The sequence below is a fragment of the Medicago sativa genome, chromosome 8 (genome assembly GCF_051527215.1).
Source record: "Medicago sativa cultivar Bolivia chromosome 8, Bolivia_mono, whole genome shotgun sequence".
NCBI classification, from domain to species: domain Eukaryota; kingdom Viridiplantae; phylum Streptophyta; class Magnoliopsida; order Fabales; family Fabaceae; genus Medicago; species Medicago sativa.
Genome location: NC_140756.1, coordinates 53,073,351 through 53,093,231, shown reverse-complemented (window position 1 = coordinate 53,093,231; position 19,881 = coordinate 53,073,351). Strand labels below are relative to the sequence as shown.

The following is a 19,881-nucleotide window of genomic DNA, read 5'->3' as shown; positions in this document are numbered from 1 at the left end:
GGCCCCGAAAATTTGAGATTGAGCATATGTTGTGTAAAAGGAAATTAAAAAAGTAAAGTTGGTATTTTTCTTGGACAATAAATTGAGAATAAATGAGTTTTGATTTGGTCAATGGAATCTTGGTACGAACGGTTATAAATTATAATAGTTTCTTTAAAAGGTTTTGGTGGTAAATAATCCAGTGTTTGCTTGACTTAACACGTTTCATATGTTAGACCTTTTGCGATAGTTAAATACTCCTGAACACATTTATAAACAAATTTTTCTTTTCTAAATTCATTAAATAACTGATGTATCTTGGTAAAAAAAATAATAATTGATGTATTTGAATTATAATATAATCCATATACATCGGTTATTTAATGAATTTGAATAAGTAAAATTTGCTTATAAGTATTACCAGATGGAGTACTTATCATGCGAGCTTCTACGATTTTAGTACATTTTTTTTTAAACCAATAGATTAACTATCATTTTTATAAAAAAATTTTGTATTTTATAAGAGATAATTTATTTTGAAAAAAAATTCATTTCACTGTTTATAAACTATTGGTTGGTAAAAAATATCATTTTGTTGTAAAAAAATATTCTCAATTCTTTCTGTATGATGGGTAATAATAAAACTTTATTATTAATAAATTCTTAATAACGTTGATAATTCTTCTGATCATAAATGATCTTAATTGAGGTATATTTTCATTAATCAATGCTAATGGAAAAAAATAGTGGGCAAAAGTAGAATTTGTTTGGGTGTAATGACAATTTGTGTGGCCTATTATAATTTTTGTTTTCTTAATCTGGACTCAGTCGGGGCTGGTCTTTTGGATTTATTTGGTCAATGTGGTTTGGATGTGTATATGGCAAGACTTAAGTTTCTTTACTTTTCTTTGGATTTTGGTCAGGTGTTAGGGAGAAGCTAGAGGAGACAGCATGAGACCAAGTCCAAAATTAGCTCCAATTTACATGGATTCATAGTCAATAACTAACCGTAACTACATGGAAATTAATTAATGAATGATTATTAAGAGGCCACCCTTTTATTTTGAATATAAGTAAAAATCAAAACGTATTCAGCTCAAATTGATACTAAATATATGTTGATTTTTTTTTTTTTAAGAAAATATATGTTGACTTTTTGTTTATATTTAAAAGAGTAAATGACATTATTATTTCCTCAAAGATATTTGAATTACACTCCCCTCCCCTTTAATGTTAAAATATACACTATCATCCCTCTTATTCAAAACAATTAGAAAACATTTTACTCCCATCCCCTAAGAAAAACTTGAATCGCATTCCCCTCTTCTCTTATGTTAAAATCTATACTTTAGTCCCTCGATAATTTTTTATTTTATTTCTAATAATGCGACACACTTTAAAAAAAATAGCATTGCGGGTCTATTTTAATATAATCAAAATTTGAATACATATTTTTTGCTATTTTTATTCAAAATTTCATTAACATAGTTTTGAACCCTATTATAAAATATGAAACAACTCAAAAATAAAATTAAAATATGTGAGAAATTAATTGAGACAATAAAGTATGGTTATTTAAAAGTTAATTATATATTCTAAATTATAAAATTAATAGCAAAATATTTAAATTTAATTGTCATTGACATTTAAATTATAAAGAAATGAATTTATTTTTCTTAAATAGTGGTTTAGAATTAGTATATATATCATAAAAATATTTATTTATGTTAAAATAAATTAAAGTGTAGTGCATATTTAATTATTAAGGGAGATGATTGTAATTCAAGCATCTTATAGGGAAGGGGGAGTATGAATTTTATTTTTCAAGGGAGAGGAATGTATATTTTAACATAAAAGGAGAGAAATGTAATTCAAGCTTCTCTTATGAAAGGGGAATATAATTTACTCTATTTAAAATCGGAAGGAGTTCACGCAGTTGTTTTTAGGGGACACATATTTGTTTAGTCTTCTATATTTTTCACTTGTAGTAAAAACGAGTAAAATATATGTTTAGCTATTTTTTTAAAAGAAAACATATATTTAGTTCTTAAAATAGATTAATCATAAATTTTATTTTCATGTCCTCGTAAGCTTAGCTCTGTTGATAAGAATTATGTATAATATATGTAAGGTTGGGGTTTGAACCCCGAACACCACCGTAAATACTTTTTATTTTCTTAAAAATTTGTCATATTTTTATTCCTCTTTTCTAGGTAAGGACGTAAGGATCAAAATAGTATTAGACGTAATTGTGATCATTTTCATAAAATAGAGGTATAATTTGACCATTTTTCTTTGAAAAATTCAAAACAAAAGTAGTAGTATATTTTTGGTGGGGGCATTTTTAGAAACTCTTTTGGCTTTACTATGGGGTGTTTTGCACAAAAAATCTTTACGGACTCAGCTTTTGTTGCAGAAATTTTTGGTGCAATTCTTGCCATTGAAATTGCCAGTCACAACAATTGGTTGAACTTATGGCTCGAAACAGATTCCATGCTTCTGGTTATGGCCTTCAATGCTGCTCAGATGATCCCTTGCAAGCTAAGAAACAGGTGGGCAAGTTGCATGGATCTTGCTAAAGGAATGAATCTCATGGCCTCTCACATTTACGGGGAAGGCAACTCCCGTGCCGATAGCTTAGCCGGCTTAGGTTTAGACTGTAATGATTTTGTTTGGTGGAACCATCCTCCTTCTGCTATTAGTAGTGAAGTGATTAGGAACATGTTAGGAATGCCCAATTTTAGGTTCACTAGCTTCTGACCTAGTTTCCTTTTTCTGTCTTTCTTTGTTGTTTATTCTTCTCTTTTTTATGAATGAATTTGGGTAGTGTGTTTTGCACTACTCTTGCCTTAAAAAAAAAAAAAGTAGTAGTATATTCTTTCAAAAAAATAGTATAGAATTATTCTATTTTAAGGAATTAAGACCATCCACAATGGTGGGTGCTTCATCTATTTAGCACCATATTAAATAGGCACCCCCGTTGCGGAGTATAATATATGGGTGGCTATGGAGAAGGGTGGCTATGGAAGCACCCTCTCTCTCTTCATTTTTCATGGATTCCATTTAATAAATCTTAATAAAATAAATAAATTTTGTTGAAATGTAATGATATAAATTTTTTTTTGAAGAAACAAAAATGGTATATATTAACAAAGGTGGTGAAGCCTCTTAAGTACAAGATGTACTAAGAAGTCACCCCTAAAAGAGTCAAACAAATGTAGTAATTATAAAAAACCGGGTGCGTCGATACCCAAACAAAGCATAGGGGCCGACCACCACTTTTGATAACCGTACACAAATGTGGCTTTACTAGCTTTTAGCCACCATAAAGAATGTAATTTTACTTTTTCGATAAACCTTCAATGGATGTGTGGATATTATTAAAAAGTCTGTTGTTGCATTTGTAACAACCCGATTTTTCGCTAGATTTATTTTATTATTTATTTAATTGCTTTTATGTGCATTTGTATGTGCTCGTATGCGATTATTTGCCTTTGTGTGTATTTTGGTTGGGATTCGTAGAATTCGGTGTTAGAAGGGTATTTTAGTCATTTTGGACTCGGGGGTATTTTGGTCATTTTGTGAGTAGGGGTAGTTTAGTAATTTTGATGAAGATTATTTTTAGTGCTTAGTGAGAGCTAGTATTATTTTACTAAGTTGCTAGAGAGTGTAGTAATTTATTTATAACCGGTAAGTGACCGTTATTATTTCGTTTTACCGTTAAGTGGGTAGTAACATTTTGAATTAGATTAGTAATGGGTTAGGCCCATTAAGGCATTGTTAGTTGAGCCCAATTATGTAGAGCCTATATAAACTCTAGTGTTAGAGAGAAATAGGGTTTACCATCATTTTTCATTTTAAGAGAAGAGGTAGAGAGAAAGGGCAAGAGAAGATAAGGGTTTGAAGAAGAAGATCTAGAGAGAGCTAGAGGGAGCTAGAGATTCAAGCTTTGGGAGCTAAAGTGAAGTCTTAGTTGGAGATTGTGAAGAATTAAGGTAAGGGGGTTATAATTCAAGCATAATTAATAGTTGTTGTTCTTCCCTAATTCTTTGTTTAAGTGGTTAATTTGAAATTGGTTGTAGAAATTCTTGCTTAATTTTGGTGACATGATTATATACATGAATTGAATGATAATTGTGTTGTTGTTGTTGTTGTTGAATTTGTATGTCAAAATGAGTTTATATGTATATGCCATGTTTTTGAATGATTATGATGAAGGATGAAGTTGTGGTTATTATATTGTCGATGAAATCATGATTAGATGTTGTTGTTGTTGTTGTTAGATGTCTTGTTGATGAATTGATGCTTTGGGTATCATGTATTGGTGGATTATGATGAGAATTGAATGGTTGTTGAAGGTTTTGTAAAAATGGGTTGATTTGCAAAATTGTGTTGGAATGGTGTTTGATTTCATGTTTGGTTGTGTTTTTGAAAGCCCTTTTGAGTACATATACCTGTAAACAACCTTTGGGGAACAACTGGGATGTTAGGGGATCAAAATTTGGGTTTTTGGATGAAAAATGGTGTCAAACCCGTAACTACGGGGAAATTCGCTAAGAAACTTGCTAATAGCGAAGCATGCGGAACTTTTTTGCTAATAGCGAAAAATTTCGCTATCGCCGAAATTGCCCGGTGACAACATTCTCTCGTTTCGCGTTCTTGTATCTTTTTCCCTCGTTTCTGTTTTGAACTGGCTTTTGGTGTAAACATGAAAGTTTTAGATAGTTGTTTTAGATTTCCAATGGTCTTGATTTGACTCAAAAATGATTTTTAGATTTTGAGTTATGATGAAAATACTCCAAGTGGGTCTTAGTAAAACTTTATGATATTCAACATAACCCCGAATTTGAAATGAAAACCGGTGTTGATTAGTGCAGAATTGGCGTTAGGTGTAAACACGAAAGTTGTAGGTAAGGATGTTACCTTTATAATTCCGTTGGTTTGACATGAAAATGATTTTTGGTTTTTGAGTTATGAGGAAAATACTCCTAAGAGGTCTTAGTGAAATTTTACGAAAAATCCGCATAACTATTTCTATGTCGACCCAAACCTCATGGATTGATTCTTAACTTCAAACTTAGGTTCTATGAGTTCAATTAAGGTGTTTAATGATATTTAAACTATGCTGTGATGGATCTAACTTGTTTTGAATTGAAAATGGGAATTTCTTGGAAAATGATAAAGAGAGACGAACTTCGTGATTTTCATGATTTCGTCGTATTTAGCACGCGGTGAAACGTAACCGTATGCTCTACTGCACTTATATGTGGCCTAGATGTATACTTAGTTGAGGCATTGAATCTTGTTTACTTGGTTTTGGTTTAATTGCTTCAATTATTTTGAAATGGTGAAGTTAGAGACGAATTTTGATGAAAATGGTTTTAAGAGCCGAATGCTTTATAAATCCTCTATGGATAGTTTGATATGATTGTAAGAAGATGTATGCATGATTGTTAGGTGATGAATATGATGTTTGTTATCATATGTTGTATTGAATGGAGTTGTTGAACTTTATGATAAAGTTATATGTTGATGATAGCCGTTGATTATAGCCGTTGAATATAGCCGTTGAATTGTTATAAACATATGCATAGTGGATTGAGTCATATGTTCATGCATCATATGTCGTGTCGATGTTATATCTATATTGCCGTTGACTATAGCCGTTGATAATGATGTTTTTGTTGCATCATGGGTGACGACCTTAAGGAGATTTGGTACCACATGCATATATGTATCGAGTCTAGGCGCATATCATTATAGCATGAGTCGTAATTGTTGTATTGGATGATGAATGTGATGAAAGTGTGATTGATGTATACATACTTGTGATGATTGATATTGTTGTGTGAATGTGTAGTTAGAGGTCAATTGTTCATAATGATTGGTGAAGAATGGAATTGAACTGAATTGATTTGATGTATTTATGCCAAGTTGTTTGTTATTAATTATGATTGATGTAAAGCTAACCTCCGGTGGTTTTGACCGCCTACTGTACGTATGGATGGGTAGACGTTGTGCGGAGTAGTTGCTTTTGGTGAGTGCCTGGATAGCGGGAGCTTTCTCCGTTATCGGTTGGAGTCGTATGTTTAGGCTCGATTAGGCCGTAGTGTCTTTATGTTATTGTTGGATTACTGTTTTTATGTTGTTGACATTTCCCACTTGTCGGGACTTAGAGGATTTTATATGATGATGTATTGATGACCATGACATGTTTATGTTGGAGATGTATGATTTTTATTCCGCTGCGACCGTTGAGATATTTTTATATATGCATGCTTGTTTTGGATTTTGTTGAGACGTAGCGTCTATTTCTTGAATATTTGCTATATTCGCGTCTTTTATCGCTTTAATAGAAATAGGGCGTTACGGCGTTCATTCCAAACTATCCACACACAAAGTAGTCAAATAAGCTGAAGAAAGGATCTACGCGCCTTCGTGTTTGTAATGATATAAAATTATTTGTAGGACCTATTTAATAATTTCTTTTGAGGTCTTTGGGTTGGAGAAAATGGATGCTTATTAAATATTACCGTAAAATGAGTGATGTGGACATATGAAATTAATTTAAACACCCGGTTTAAGGTGTTCTGTTGTGGATGGTCTAATGGTCTAAAAATGTATTATTAACTAGCGTTTAATGACATTTAATTTGGTGCCAATATTCTACTATGACTTTTTCTTTCAATAAACTTCTACTTATGACTTTTGCTTACCCTTGTTGATAAAAATGAAAAACAACACTTTTATATTTTCTTTTTCTAAAATAAAAAATAAAAAACTTGTATATTTTGCATCAAAAATAAAACTTGTATATTTAAAATATACAAATTTATGAACGTAAATCCCGTAATTTATAATATATTTTGGGTTATAAAACTAAAATAATAGTCTATAATAATATACGTAAGATAAACTTTTCTTTTGAAAATAATTTTTTTATTACTGGTGTGTGCTTAATGTTAAAAGAGTGATAAAAATTGAAAAAAAAATGATAAAAATAAGTATGAAAAAAAAATGATAAAAATCCAAGTCCCACAAGTTGTTATTTTTAATTTTTTTATCGGTCCCTCAAAAAAAAATTATAGGTTCACTCCGATGAAGATAACCTTATTCAAATATGATCGCCTCCTCAGCCAAAGTTTGAATTTTAGTTCAACGTTGTAAGAGTATATTCTCTTCTGCAATATCCACTCCATTGATCACACGTTATTATTTTTAATCACAATATTCAATATATCATGCTAAGATTGTTGTTATCATCTTAGCAGCACAAAACAAAAGAACAAACTAGCCCTTCTATATATATAATACTTGCAGAATGAAAAGAGTTGCACATTTCATGCCAGATCTATGTAAACGTGTTAATTTGAGAGCAATGGGATTTTGGATCTTCCTGCAAGTTGAAGAGTTTAGCCTCAAATATCATTAATAAAATAGGGGTATTTTGTTTTATTTTGTAATCCAAGTACCTAGACTTCAAAGAATAGGACATGTTTAAGGTTCCAAAGAAGAGAACAAGACATGGTTATCGGTCTTTCTAGCTTGGAGCATATAATAGCAATATTTTCCCTATCTATGAAAGGGAAATTATCTAATTTTTTTTTAATGGCTTGTATCAGTTGTTATAAATTTTTAAATCAAAATTGAGTGCATGATGTGACACTTTGGTTAAAAAATTGCTCCTAATTGCGGTATTAGCGTCAGATATTGCCAGCCAAAACTTTGTGATAAGCATTTACAGTATATACATTACAAGATTACTTGAATTTAGACAATTTAATTTTCAATAATTTTTTTTTACTCAATTCAAACAAATGTGGAGCCATGAGGAATGAATTGTTTGAATATGGCACATTTGGCAATTTTTGGTATGATGCCGGCTTTTCTCATCTCAAGTTATGACGATTTTTTGAGAGGAGGTGCATATCTGTTTCACATATCATATATATAATCGCATATTCATAAGCATGTTGTAATAGAATGATACAAGTCCGTCCCCATGAGCATAGGCTCGATTGACAAGGTCATGCATTGTTTTTATGCGGGGGCCGAAGTTCTAACCTCGGACACCCTACTTATTCACCTTTAAAAAAGTGAATATTAGATACTAGATTACTTGACCAAAAAAAAAAAAAAAGAATGATACAAGTCCGGTCCCGATTATCTTAACTCACTTAGTAGGGACAATGCATAATATATGCTAATTGAGATTCGAGTCCGGGATACTCCACTTTTCCACATTTAAAATATGTGAGATCCAACAACGACTACTTGACCATAAAAAATAAAGAACGATATAAGTCCGCAAATGTAAAGTTTCATCATATAATAAAAGAGGTCGATCCTACACATACTTGTTAGCATCAAAAGTTTTCAAATGTTTAGCCGGACAAATGTACCAAATCGTTTACCAAGTAATAAAGTGATAAGTAGAGTATCGTACGTATCCACAAACATTTTCGTTTTAAGCAAGCAATCTGCATTACTTATTTGGGAATAATAAAATAAAAGAGATAAAAGGTTTAGAGTTTTGCAATTTAATATGTTTGCAATAGAGCAAAGTTTACCCGTTTTGATTGCGAATGTTAACGGTGGTTAGGATTCGAATCCTCTCTATTTATTTGTTGGAATTAAATAACAACTAAGTACGTTTCGGTATTTAAATGATGATTTCATTGAGATTTACTACATATCAACTGTCAATATGCACCCGCCGATCACATAGAGTGGTACGCGTGGAGTCTTACTCTCTCGGAGATATGGATTATTTTCCTCTAGCGGTCGGTTGCAACCATTACACCAGAGTGACTACGAGTTTCGGTGTTTAGAGAGAGAGGTACACTTACGCTCGTAGATTTACGTGTAGGTTATTACTTTCTCAGGTATTTGAAACAATGACGAGATAATAGAATTTCTAAATTCAAAGTATCATAAAGGTTCTCTCGCCTATTGAATCTTAGAAGTATATAACACATTCTCCCTCTCGGTAGTTCTACAAACGGACAGCCCCATACGTCTACCTTACCAAGGTGCGAGGGGAATGAAGTTGGCGATTTAAGTCGTGAAGTCACTTGTTTCCTTAATTATTAACTAGTTACTTCCCGATTCCGGAAGATATGCACCAATATTAGGTATGTCGAGTGGAGGAAAAACGACAACGATGTTAGACTTGAGAAAATTAGTTAGGAATCGTGAACGGGTGCTCGTCTTTGCGGTCAACCGATGTAGTGAAGGAGGAACTCGACGCGTTTAATGATTACTTTACGGCGAGAGGACGAAGGGACCTACAAAACAAACATCCACTCGACGCTCAAGTCAATATAGGCAAGATATATATATATATATATATATATATATATATATATATATATATATATATATATATAGAGAGAGAGAGAGAGAGAGAGAGAGAGAGAGAGAGAGAGATGTGTGTAAGGTGTGATTATGAGATCGTACATGGGCGTGGAAGAAATGCCACGCTGATATAGACGATCCGATTCTAACCATTCCGGTGTAAGACAGCGTGAGTTACATAAGACGGTTGGATGTTGAGTGAACGACTAAGATCATTTTGAAGTGGTTTTTCTATGCGACCAAATTTCGGTCCGATCCATAACAATAAGTATTACTCGCATCTAGACAATGACTCACAAAGAAAGAGAGAAAGGAAATTGAATAAGCTTTGTATTATTGAATTGAGTTGTGGTGATACAAACAACATATCAACCAACAACACTTACTTGTCACAATCACAAATATAAATATTTAAGACACACACTAATGAAAATACGTATCAATTAATTATTTCTAAAATATAAATTATTTAATTCATTTTTTTTAATTTGTGTGTCTAAATTAATTTGATTTGTGGTTGTGCCAAAAAAAGACTTACTACATATATTATCAAACACATGCATTTATGCTAGTTCTAAGCCTCATATTGGATAACATCAAGTTATATACGTACTAACTAACATGTACAACTACCTCTAACCATCACAAACAACTAACATAACATTAAATTGAATTACTTTATCAAAAAAACCTCCTTAATTCAATTTCTCCACTAACGAAACTACACTTCATAATGTGCTTTAACTCTTTAAACATTTCTATGTTCAATGGTTTTGTCATGATGTCACCTAGTTACTCCTCTGATATGCAAAACATCACCTTATTATGCCTTTTTCTAACTTTGTTATGCTCCCAAGCTTTCTTTCTTATGCCTTCTCCCATACTTATTAGTTTAGAATGGACAAACATTATAAAATTCACTAATTCACCATCATTTTTATCTGGTTATCATCAAACTACTATATACTTGCCTATTCCTTGTTGAATTTAATGATTCTTTCTCAATACTACCAATTTCAGTATTTGACATACAAATCTTCTCAACATTCTAACCATCACAAACATTCTGATCTTCACTAACAATATGATCTTCATCCATAATTTCAATATGTAATTGTTTCAAGCTGTTCCACTTTTGTTTTCAATCACGCATTCAAATTCCATCCCAATTACATCTTTGCTGATCAAAACCTTCTTTTCATCTGATCATATAGTCTAGCATACACATGACATCAAATACCAATATCATTTCTTATCTCTTATCATGTATCTTCTTACTCACTTGATTTGGTGCATGATTATAGCATTATGAACAAAACACCTTAAAATGAATCACATTAGGATTATTTTCAGTACACGCCTTTTCTAGGACAATTGTTCAGAATGAATGTAGCAGAGACTTTTCTCTCAAGTCGCTTCTTGCCATATCCAAAATCGTCTTATTTCTTCTCGTAGCCAAGTCATTGTGATAACTGTAACCTCGTGTTGGACTCCATTTTTCACACAAAACCCTTTAAAATCATTAAAGTGTTGAATCTCAACACTTTAATCAATGGGCTTCTCACTTTGTTTATCAACCACTAGGTTGAATCTTCTAAACACTTTTAGTGCTTCACATTTTGTTTTGATCAAATAGACCCACATCATTCTACTGAATTCATCTACAAATGGAAAAAAAATATAGCAATTACCTCAAAGTGAAAGAACTTCAAATCTTCACACACATCATGATGTGCAACTCCTAGTACCTCCTTTGATATCATACACATTTGAGATTGAAATGAGTTTCTAGTTGCTTTCCTGCCAAGCAAACTTCACACACCTTTGTTGATACTTTGACCAATGGAAGTCCAGTAACCAACTGCTTTGCTCCAAGTTGATTAATTGTTGAAACCAAAAGAGTCATCTTTACATTTTACGATAAAAGCGGATGATGGGGGTTAGTTCTATTCGATGATGCATAATCATGTGGATAGTTGTTAAATTTCTTTCATCTTTTATTGCAATAGTTGGATATGGCATGACTTCTTGACGTAGAAGAGTAAAATGGCTAGAGTGAATATCATTTTTCATGAGTAAGATTTCAGCTTGATGGCTATTTTTTAAATCATTCCAATATAGTTTGAACTTTCTTAATAGTTACATCAAGTGTTGGTGCACAAGGAGCTCACTACTACAATAATGAAATTTAGCAACATTGACATTTAGTTATTTTTTGTTTAAGCACACTCCTTCAGGATGTAAATTCACTATATTATGTCCTATGACGAATCTTATCAATAGGTGTAATACTTGGAGATTGATATTTTCCGAAAGTAACTATTGACTTGGAAATGTAATCTTACTATAACCATTTAATCAGTTAATTTTTTAATTCAGATTGTGATTTTATGCGATGTTTACAGTGGCATAACCATTTATTGAGACACAAGGCCTATGCGATGTTTACAGTGGCATAACCATTTATTGAGACACAAGGCCATTCTAATATAGAACAGTAGTGAGATAAAATTGGGATGTAAAGGAAACAGTACCATCATATTTAACTGTGATAGAATGGTCATTAGGTAAAGAAACTCTAATAGCTTTGATCTTATAAAAGGAATTAAAACAGGAAATGTTGCAACAGATATGTTGATTGGCACCTGAATCAATAAGCCAAATGAATATTCTTATGAGAAAGGGAAGGTATACTTGCAGAAGTAGTATCAGTAGCAGATATGCTAGAGGATACAAGAGGAGTAGCAGTGATATGATTGGAAGTAGGGCCAGGTGGGGAAGATGCTGGAGCAACCAAGTTTGCCTGTTGCAACAAGGATACAAGTTTTGAGATAAACCAATGCTGAAACTTGCAGAAGCATTCAAGCTTGGAGTAGATAAGAGGCTTGCATCAGAATTAGCCTGAGAAACAACATTTGAACGTGGCTGCTGTTTATCGAAGTTAGGATAACCATGTTTTTGATCCCAAAAATCAACTGAATGGTTGGTATGATCGCAAAACGTGCAAAATCTAGTAGGTTTGGAAGAACCATTTTGAGAATAGTCTTTACCAAGTCTCTGAGGTTTCCTTGCATCTGAAGCATTCATCTGAATAGAAGTATCATCAGAAACACTCATAGGAATGAGGGAAGAAGTGTTACTTTCTTCTTGAATCACAAGAGAATAAACTTTGTTCAGAGAAGGAAGAGGATCAAGAAGTAGGATTTGAGTCTTAACCACTCAAAACTGATCATTAAATCCTGTCAGAAACTGCATGATTTGATCTTCATTTCTGTGAGTCTTAGCAACACATTTAGCTTCACAACGACATGGATTAACACAAATGCAATTGGGAATGGGACGATGAGATGACAATTCTTCCCAAAGTGCTTTCAATTCAGTGAAGTAATCAAGTACATATTTGGTACCTTGTTTCAAGTTGTTGATAGAAAAACGTAAAGTAGCAATGCGAATACGATCAATATTGCAGAAACGTTCATGAAGATCTTGCCAAACTTCAAAAGACAAATCATAGAAGACAACAATTTGAGCTATAGAATCAGAGACTGAATTGATAATCCAGGATTGAACTAAATGATTACAACACTCCCAAGCATTACGATTCGGATCTTGAAGATCAGGAACATGAGTAGTACCATTGATGAACTCTAATTTGTTCTTCGTTCCCAAGGCACGTTGCATAGACCGATTCCAAGCAAGGTAGTTAGAACCATTGAGCTTAGGGGAAACGGTTAGAGAATTAGGACTTTCACTGGGATGAACATAGAATGCAGAATCAGTATCTTGTTGAAGATGTGTAAACATAGTCACACGGGTACCCTATAACATATGTTATAGGGTAGCTAAGTATACAAGGGTGAGGTAGCTTAGGCTGCAAGTAAAGATGGATTAGCAGTGTTACGTTCTTCTTTCTCTTTATCATGTAATACATTGTTTTTTGTTTTGTACCATTAACTCCAAGAAAGAATAAGGGATAATGAGCATGGGCAATTGGTTACACAAAGTTTTCTGGTTTTACGTACTAAATCAAACTATGAGTATCATAATCCAAATTTACAAACAAGACAATCAAAGCTCCCAAGTGGAAACTTTTCACTTCAATCCAATTCCAACAACAAACAAAAACAATGCAAAACAAAATTAACACCTAATAGGAAGAACTCATTTAAAGAAACAAAACACTCTTCATTACATATTTCAGCATGAGTTTTTTCCAGTGGTGTGTATACTTGTGAATTTTGCTCTACATTTTTTAATCTTCTCGCTACATACCTATAAATTGTGACCAATAGCTATGGTGTTCTGCTGTCGCAATAGAAGTAGGTTACCAAAGGGAACTGCAAGTTTTGCAAGGAGTTTATAGCCAGAGTTTCTGTAATTGCTTGAGTCAAACTTGTGTACTCCACATAAACATTTTGCAAACTGTATCGTAACAGAACTAATTCTAAATCTTTTAGAATCTCTTAACCTTAGAAAAATCCACCCAAAACTTCATTATAAGATCGGATATCTATTTTTGCACCGGGAGTATTCAGTTAACCAATTAAGTCAATTCCGAGAAACATAATGATGAAACACTAGGAACAATGCACCAGAAGAAGATAAGGAGGAATGAATATAGAAGTCATAGTTATTGAAGATTGGTTTAAGCGCGTAGAATCAGTTGAATACAAAATTTGAGGAAAAGATCGTACACAGAAAAAGGTCAGTAGAATCAGTTGAATACAAAATTTGAGGAAAAGATCGTACACAGAAAAAGGTCAGTAGAATCAGTTGAATACAAAATTTGAGGAAAGGAAAAGATCGTACACCACAGAAGAAAAAGGTCACTGACTGATGACTGAAAATGTAATCACACGACAATGTACCTGTTAGGACTCAAGCCCATGAGGAGAGCCCAACCCAAAAGACTAGTCCAATACAAAATTTGAGGAAAAGATCGTACACAGAAAAAGGTCAGTAGAATCAGTTGAATACAAAATTTGAGGAAAAGATCGTACACAGAAAAAGGTCAGTAGAATCAGTTGAATACAAAATTTGAGGAAAGGAAAAGATCGTACACCACAGAAGAAAAAGGTCACTGACTGATGACTGAAAATGTAATCACACGACAATGTACCTGTTAGGACTCAAGCCCATGAGGAGAGCCCAACCCAAAAGACTAGTCCAATAGGTGGGAGAACCTCAAGACTTAAGTACCACATCAAGCACTTTGATATACTCGATGTGGGACTCCTAACAGTACCATAGAACTTTTTGTAGTATTTAACTGTTATCCTCGAATGCTTGAGCCAAATTTCTTGAACATTGACTGAAGAGGATGACGCAATAGTTATTTGATAGAGGCTTCCTTCAGATATTAGCAACTTCACTTATCCAATGTTTCGAATACATGCTTGAAGAGTCCGAGGTCACTGAGAACATTAAGATTTAGTTCTAACAAAGGATAAAGCTATCAAAGCCTTATGACTTGGTCTTGATTTCTTGATCTTCTAGAGGAATGTTGACACTTGTGAGATATTTTATCTAAACCAAATTGGTTCTTATAGGATCTACATGTGGTATTTGAAGAGGTTGTACATTTAGATTTTCTCGACTAATGTCACTGTTTAACATGTTATTAATCAGTTCATGGTTATTGCTACCCAATTGGATGCTCTAGATACTTCTTCTATTCTACTCATTTCGTGGGCACTATCATCAATTTCTCCTAAAAGACTTGAAAATAGCATTGGTTTGGGGAAGAAATGTTATTCCCTATAAGTCCATGCAAAAAAACTGTTATTACCTATTCCTATATGGTTTACTCGAATTTCATGATGCATCAATGTGAAAGGCCCTAGAAAGCTTGTAGCCATAATAAGGGATGAATATGAGGGGAGGAGGAACATGTCCTGGTGGAAGCCTGTAAAAGGGTAAGGTGGCATTTGTTCTTCGAACCGATATTTACCACACGATGAATGTTAATTTCACCAATCACATGATTTAAAGGTAATTTTCCACGAGGAATTTGATCAATGTTTCGAGGAATGTCCACCTCTTGATCTTCGTACCATTCGAATTATTGTTTTTTGTGTTATTATTTTGATATTCTTTCCTTGTTTTTTAAAGGTAGTTCATTTTTTAACGTTTTTGGATTCTAAATTTAGAAAACTTAACACAAAACTATCTCAAACTATGTCCTACTAAGCCTGTTAATTTATTGATAGTGAAAAATATCACTCCAACAAATGAGCTTGATGTTCAATCTAGGACTCTTTTATGTTGATAGGTATATTGTCTCAAGTTTGTGTTTGTAGCGCAAGAAACACGTAAAAATGGACAATTGTTTTAAAAATTACAAGAACAAGAAGATTAAGTATAAAAAATATAAAAAAGTAGCAACAAAAAATGAAATATAAATTTGTCAAAAAGCAAAAAACAAAAAATGAAATTAAATGGTATTATTATATCGCGGTAAGATGTTTATCCTATATGGCCGGACGTGTAATTTATTGGACAAGTGCGGAGATGAACTCCTAAATATGGAGAACAGTTATCATATTTATAGAACAAATGAAAAAACTAACTTAAGTTTACATGCATGCCATATGTCTTTCTAACTACTTTTTGCATGTTTCTTCTGGTCTTTGATGGCTTCCAAACAAAGTTGCATTCGTGTAATCAACTTTTAAACTTCTCCACACTTTTGATAGAGTAGTTACTTGGTATTTGAATGATTTGAGAACTTCGAACATTGCCAGAAATGCCCTTTTCGAACTCTACCATGATGATCTTCGAAGAAACTTTTTGAGTGTGTATGTAGAGTTAAAACATCACCCTTATTTTGAGTATGAGCTTTCGAGGAACGCGAAAAATGTTCTTTGTTCATCTTATCAACCGACTCAAAAACAAATATTCAAATTTTGCACATAACAGTTACAATAATTGAAAGACTAGGCATGGCAACAAAGTCCATTCCCATGTTACATGCCCAAACCCACCCCGATTTGACCGATTTTCCTGTTTTGATTGAATTTGGGTTTTCTACGATTTCCACCACGGGTACAAGACGAATAATGGGGATATATGTATCCACCCCGAACCCAAACTCAAACCCGTTTCGAACGTAGAAAATTACTTTATACAAGTATTACTCCCTTTATATAAAAATAGAAACTCAAACCATAAACATTTCACTCACGCACTCGCAGTGTGTCTAAACTCGATCCAATTGTCTCTCTTCTCCTTCACCCACCATAGTCATCAATCTTCATCATCTCACACACTCGACCTCTCTCTCTCTCTTCCCCATCACCATAAGCATTGATCCCATTATCTCTTCAACCAGCCTCTTACTCTCACAAATTAACAATGATTCCCTCTTGTGGCTAGAAAAACTTCATTTTTAATTTAAAAATAATAATTCACTACATGAACAGGGTGTTGAGGCAAAATCCCTAATTAATTTTAAAGATAATAAACCAATATGATTAAAGAATTAATGGACTTTGATTAATTCCTTGGTATTTAACTTGTGCTCTTGAGTGTTTTACTAAGACGGGAACAAGGTTTAAATCATACCAAGAATAAAGAAATCAAAGGACATTTGAATTCAAGATCTAACACCGAGGTCGAAAGTTAGATCGAATGTTGCTCGTAGATCGAATGTTCGCACAAGAGATCGAGAAGGTTGCTTTTATACAAGCCCGAGAATCTCAAGAACATGGATCAAGGTCATGCAAGGCACATGTGACATAAATAAATGTCAAGAGAAGTACTTTTGCATGGATCAATCAAGCAATAAAGGCATATACAAGGATTATGTCAAAAGGATACTTTATGTTCATTTAAGACTATGAACATTAAAGTCCTAGGAATATTCCACAAGGGAATATCATCCTAGATGTTATATTTACTGCTCTTCATTGTGTTTCACTATTAGGATTTGATTACATCAAATGGTAGTCTTACAAATCATCCTAAGTGAAACAAATGGAACATTACGATGATCGAATGTTCGGCAAACACAGGCCTACTTTATGAACAAGACGGTAGGTGAAAAGCAAAAGCAAAAGCAAAGCAAATCTATCTTGCTCAATCAGAGATAGACACGTATGAGAGTTGGTACGGAACAAGGACCACACAATCTCTCAAAGCGTGTATGAAGATGCAGAATCCCACTATATCCTCCCGCACCAAGTTCCAAGGCGGTCCGGCAACTAAACTTTACGAAGTATGAAGAAAAGTCCATACTTTGGTTATTGCCCGAAATTCATATGAAAAGCATATGACACGCCCAGAACTTCATATATTCATTCATATATGATGAACCCAGATGAAGAACATGATGAACCCAGATGAAGATCATCATGAACGCAACAACATTCGAAGTTCATCGAGGAGATCGAATGTTTGCCCGAGAATTTCAAGTAAAAGCTTATGGGACCCAGGACACATGGCATAACACCATTGGACACCCCACAACGGCTATTTGAGCCCAAGGACTCTATAAATACAGTTCAAAGGCTCAGCATTACTTGCACCATTGCAAAGCATACAAGAAAACAACTTTGATTTTGTTTGAAGCTCTTGCAACCGAAATTGATCAATCTCTAAGGCTTTCATTACTTAGTGCAAATCAATACTCTTTGTTATCTCTAAGATAACTCCTCTCTCTTCTTCCTCCTTCTCGTTTGATTCACAAACATTCAACTTCCATACAAATTGTAACTAAGTCTCATCTAGCTTTAGGGGTACTAAAGTGTTAGTTTGAGCAAAGGTTGTAAAAGTCTAAGTGGGTAACTTAGCAAGAAGGTGCAAGCCTGCTGAGGCTTAGAGAATACGGGATTGTAATTGTTCGGGTGAACAAAGATTGTAAGGTGCAGGACTTGAGAAGTTATCTCAAGCATCATAGTGGAAACTCTCACAAGATTGTGAGGAGAGGACTAGCCCACATTGGGTGAACCTCTATAAATCTCTGTGTGTTCTTTCTTTCTTCCTTATACTCTTTAATTTCGGTATACACAACACACACCAACACATTTACTTTATTAATCGGTTTACGTGTATGAACTTGAACGTTCGAGTTCGGAAAGTTAACTTAACCATTCCAAGTAAACTACTTGAGAATAACCTTTAAGTTTCGGGATAATTTTTAAAGGGTCACAATTCAAACCCCCTTTCTTGTGACTATTTTATCTACTTCAATTGGTATCAAGAGCCCGGTTCTAAGGGTTTGAACACTTTAACAAGTGTTAGAGAAAAGATTCGGTGGAAGCATGTCTAAAGTCAAGTACATAGCTGAAGGAGGATCATCAAACGTACCACCACTTTTTGATGGCTCAAACTATTACTTCTGGAAAGGCAAAATGGAACTCTTCCTCGGATCTCAAGACAATGATATGTGGCAAGTCATCACAGATGGAGATTTTGTCCCAACAACCAAAGAAGGAGCCTGTCAAAGAAAAGAGTTCATGGTCAACGGATGAAAAGGCTCGTGTATTGTTAAACTCTAAAGCTAGACTCTTTTTATCATGTGCACTAACCATGGAAGAAAGTGAAAGAGTTGATGAATGTAAGAATGCTAAAGAGGTATGGGATACTGCGAAAATACATCATGAGGGTACATCTCATGTCAAAGAAACTAGAATTGACATAGGTGTCGAAAGTTTGAAGTCTTTGAAATGAGTGAAAATGAAACCATTGATGAGATGTATGCTAGATTTACTACAATAGTAAATGAAATGAGATCTCTTGGAAAGGCATATTCTACTCATGATAGAATCGAGAAAATTATTAAGATGTCTTCCAAGTGTGTGGAGACCTATGGTCACATGCAATCACTCGGGCCAAAGATTTGAAATCTATGAACTGGAAGATCTCATTGGATCACCGAGAGCTCATGAAGTGGTACTTCAAGGAGACAAACCAGTGAAGAAGGTTAAAACACTTGCTTTAAAAGCATCTCAAAGCAAACCCCATCGATTGCCGATGATGAGGTACAAGAACCACAAGAATTAGATGAAGTTCATGAAGAAGAAGCTGAAGATGAACTTGCACTAATCTCCAAAAGAATTCAAAGAATGATGTTGAGAAGAAATCAGATCGAAAGAAGTTTCCAAACACCAACAATAGCACCAACCGAAGCCGACAAAAGCCAAGTCACTTGTTATGGGCAACAAACCTGGACACTACAAGAGTGAATGCCACGACATCAAGAAGGTGCAAAGGAAACCTCCCTTCAAGAAGAAGGCAATGATCACTTGGGATGACTTAGAAGAGTCGAACCTCAAGAAGATGAAGAAGCCAACATGGGATTGATGGCTCGGTCGGATGATGAAGAAGAGGTAATTGTCTATAAAGCTGATTCTTTTTATAAAGATCTTGAAAGTAAAATAGATAGTCTCTTATATGACTCAAACTTCTTAACTAATAGATGTCATTCTTTAATCAAGGAACTTTCGAAATAAAAGCGAGAAAAAGAAACACTTCAAAACAAATATGATGAATCTAGAAAAACTATACGAGATTTTGCAAGATTCCCATTTTGAAATGTCGAGAAAA

The 19,881-nt window shown here is 33.7% G+C and overlaps 2 protein-coding genes across 2 annotated transcripts; one reads left to right on the top strand and one right to left on the bottom strand.

Moving 5' to 3' along the window:
• The first annotated feature begins 2,346 nt into the window (after positions 1–2,346).
• LOC146899477 (uncharacterized) lies at positions 2,347–2,739 on the top strand. The gene has a single exon (XM_085736786.1). It carries the CDS (start codon positions 2,347–2,349, stop codon positions 2,737–2,739), a length of 393 nt encoding a protein of 130 aa, XP_085592912.1.
• A 9,816-nt stretch (positions 2,740–12,555) lies between these two features.
• LOC146899476 (uncharacterized) lies at positions 12,556–13,140 on the bottom strand. The gene has a single exon (XM_085736785.1). It carries the CDS (start codon positions 13,138–13,140, stop codon positions 12,556–12,558), a length of 585 nt encoding a protein of 194 aa, XP_085592911.1.
• Positions 13,141–19,881: the final 6,741 nt, after the last annotated feature.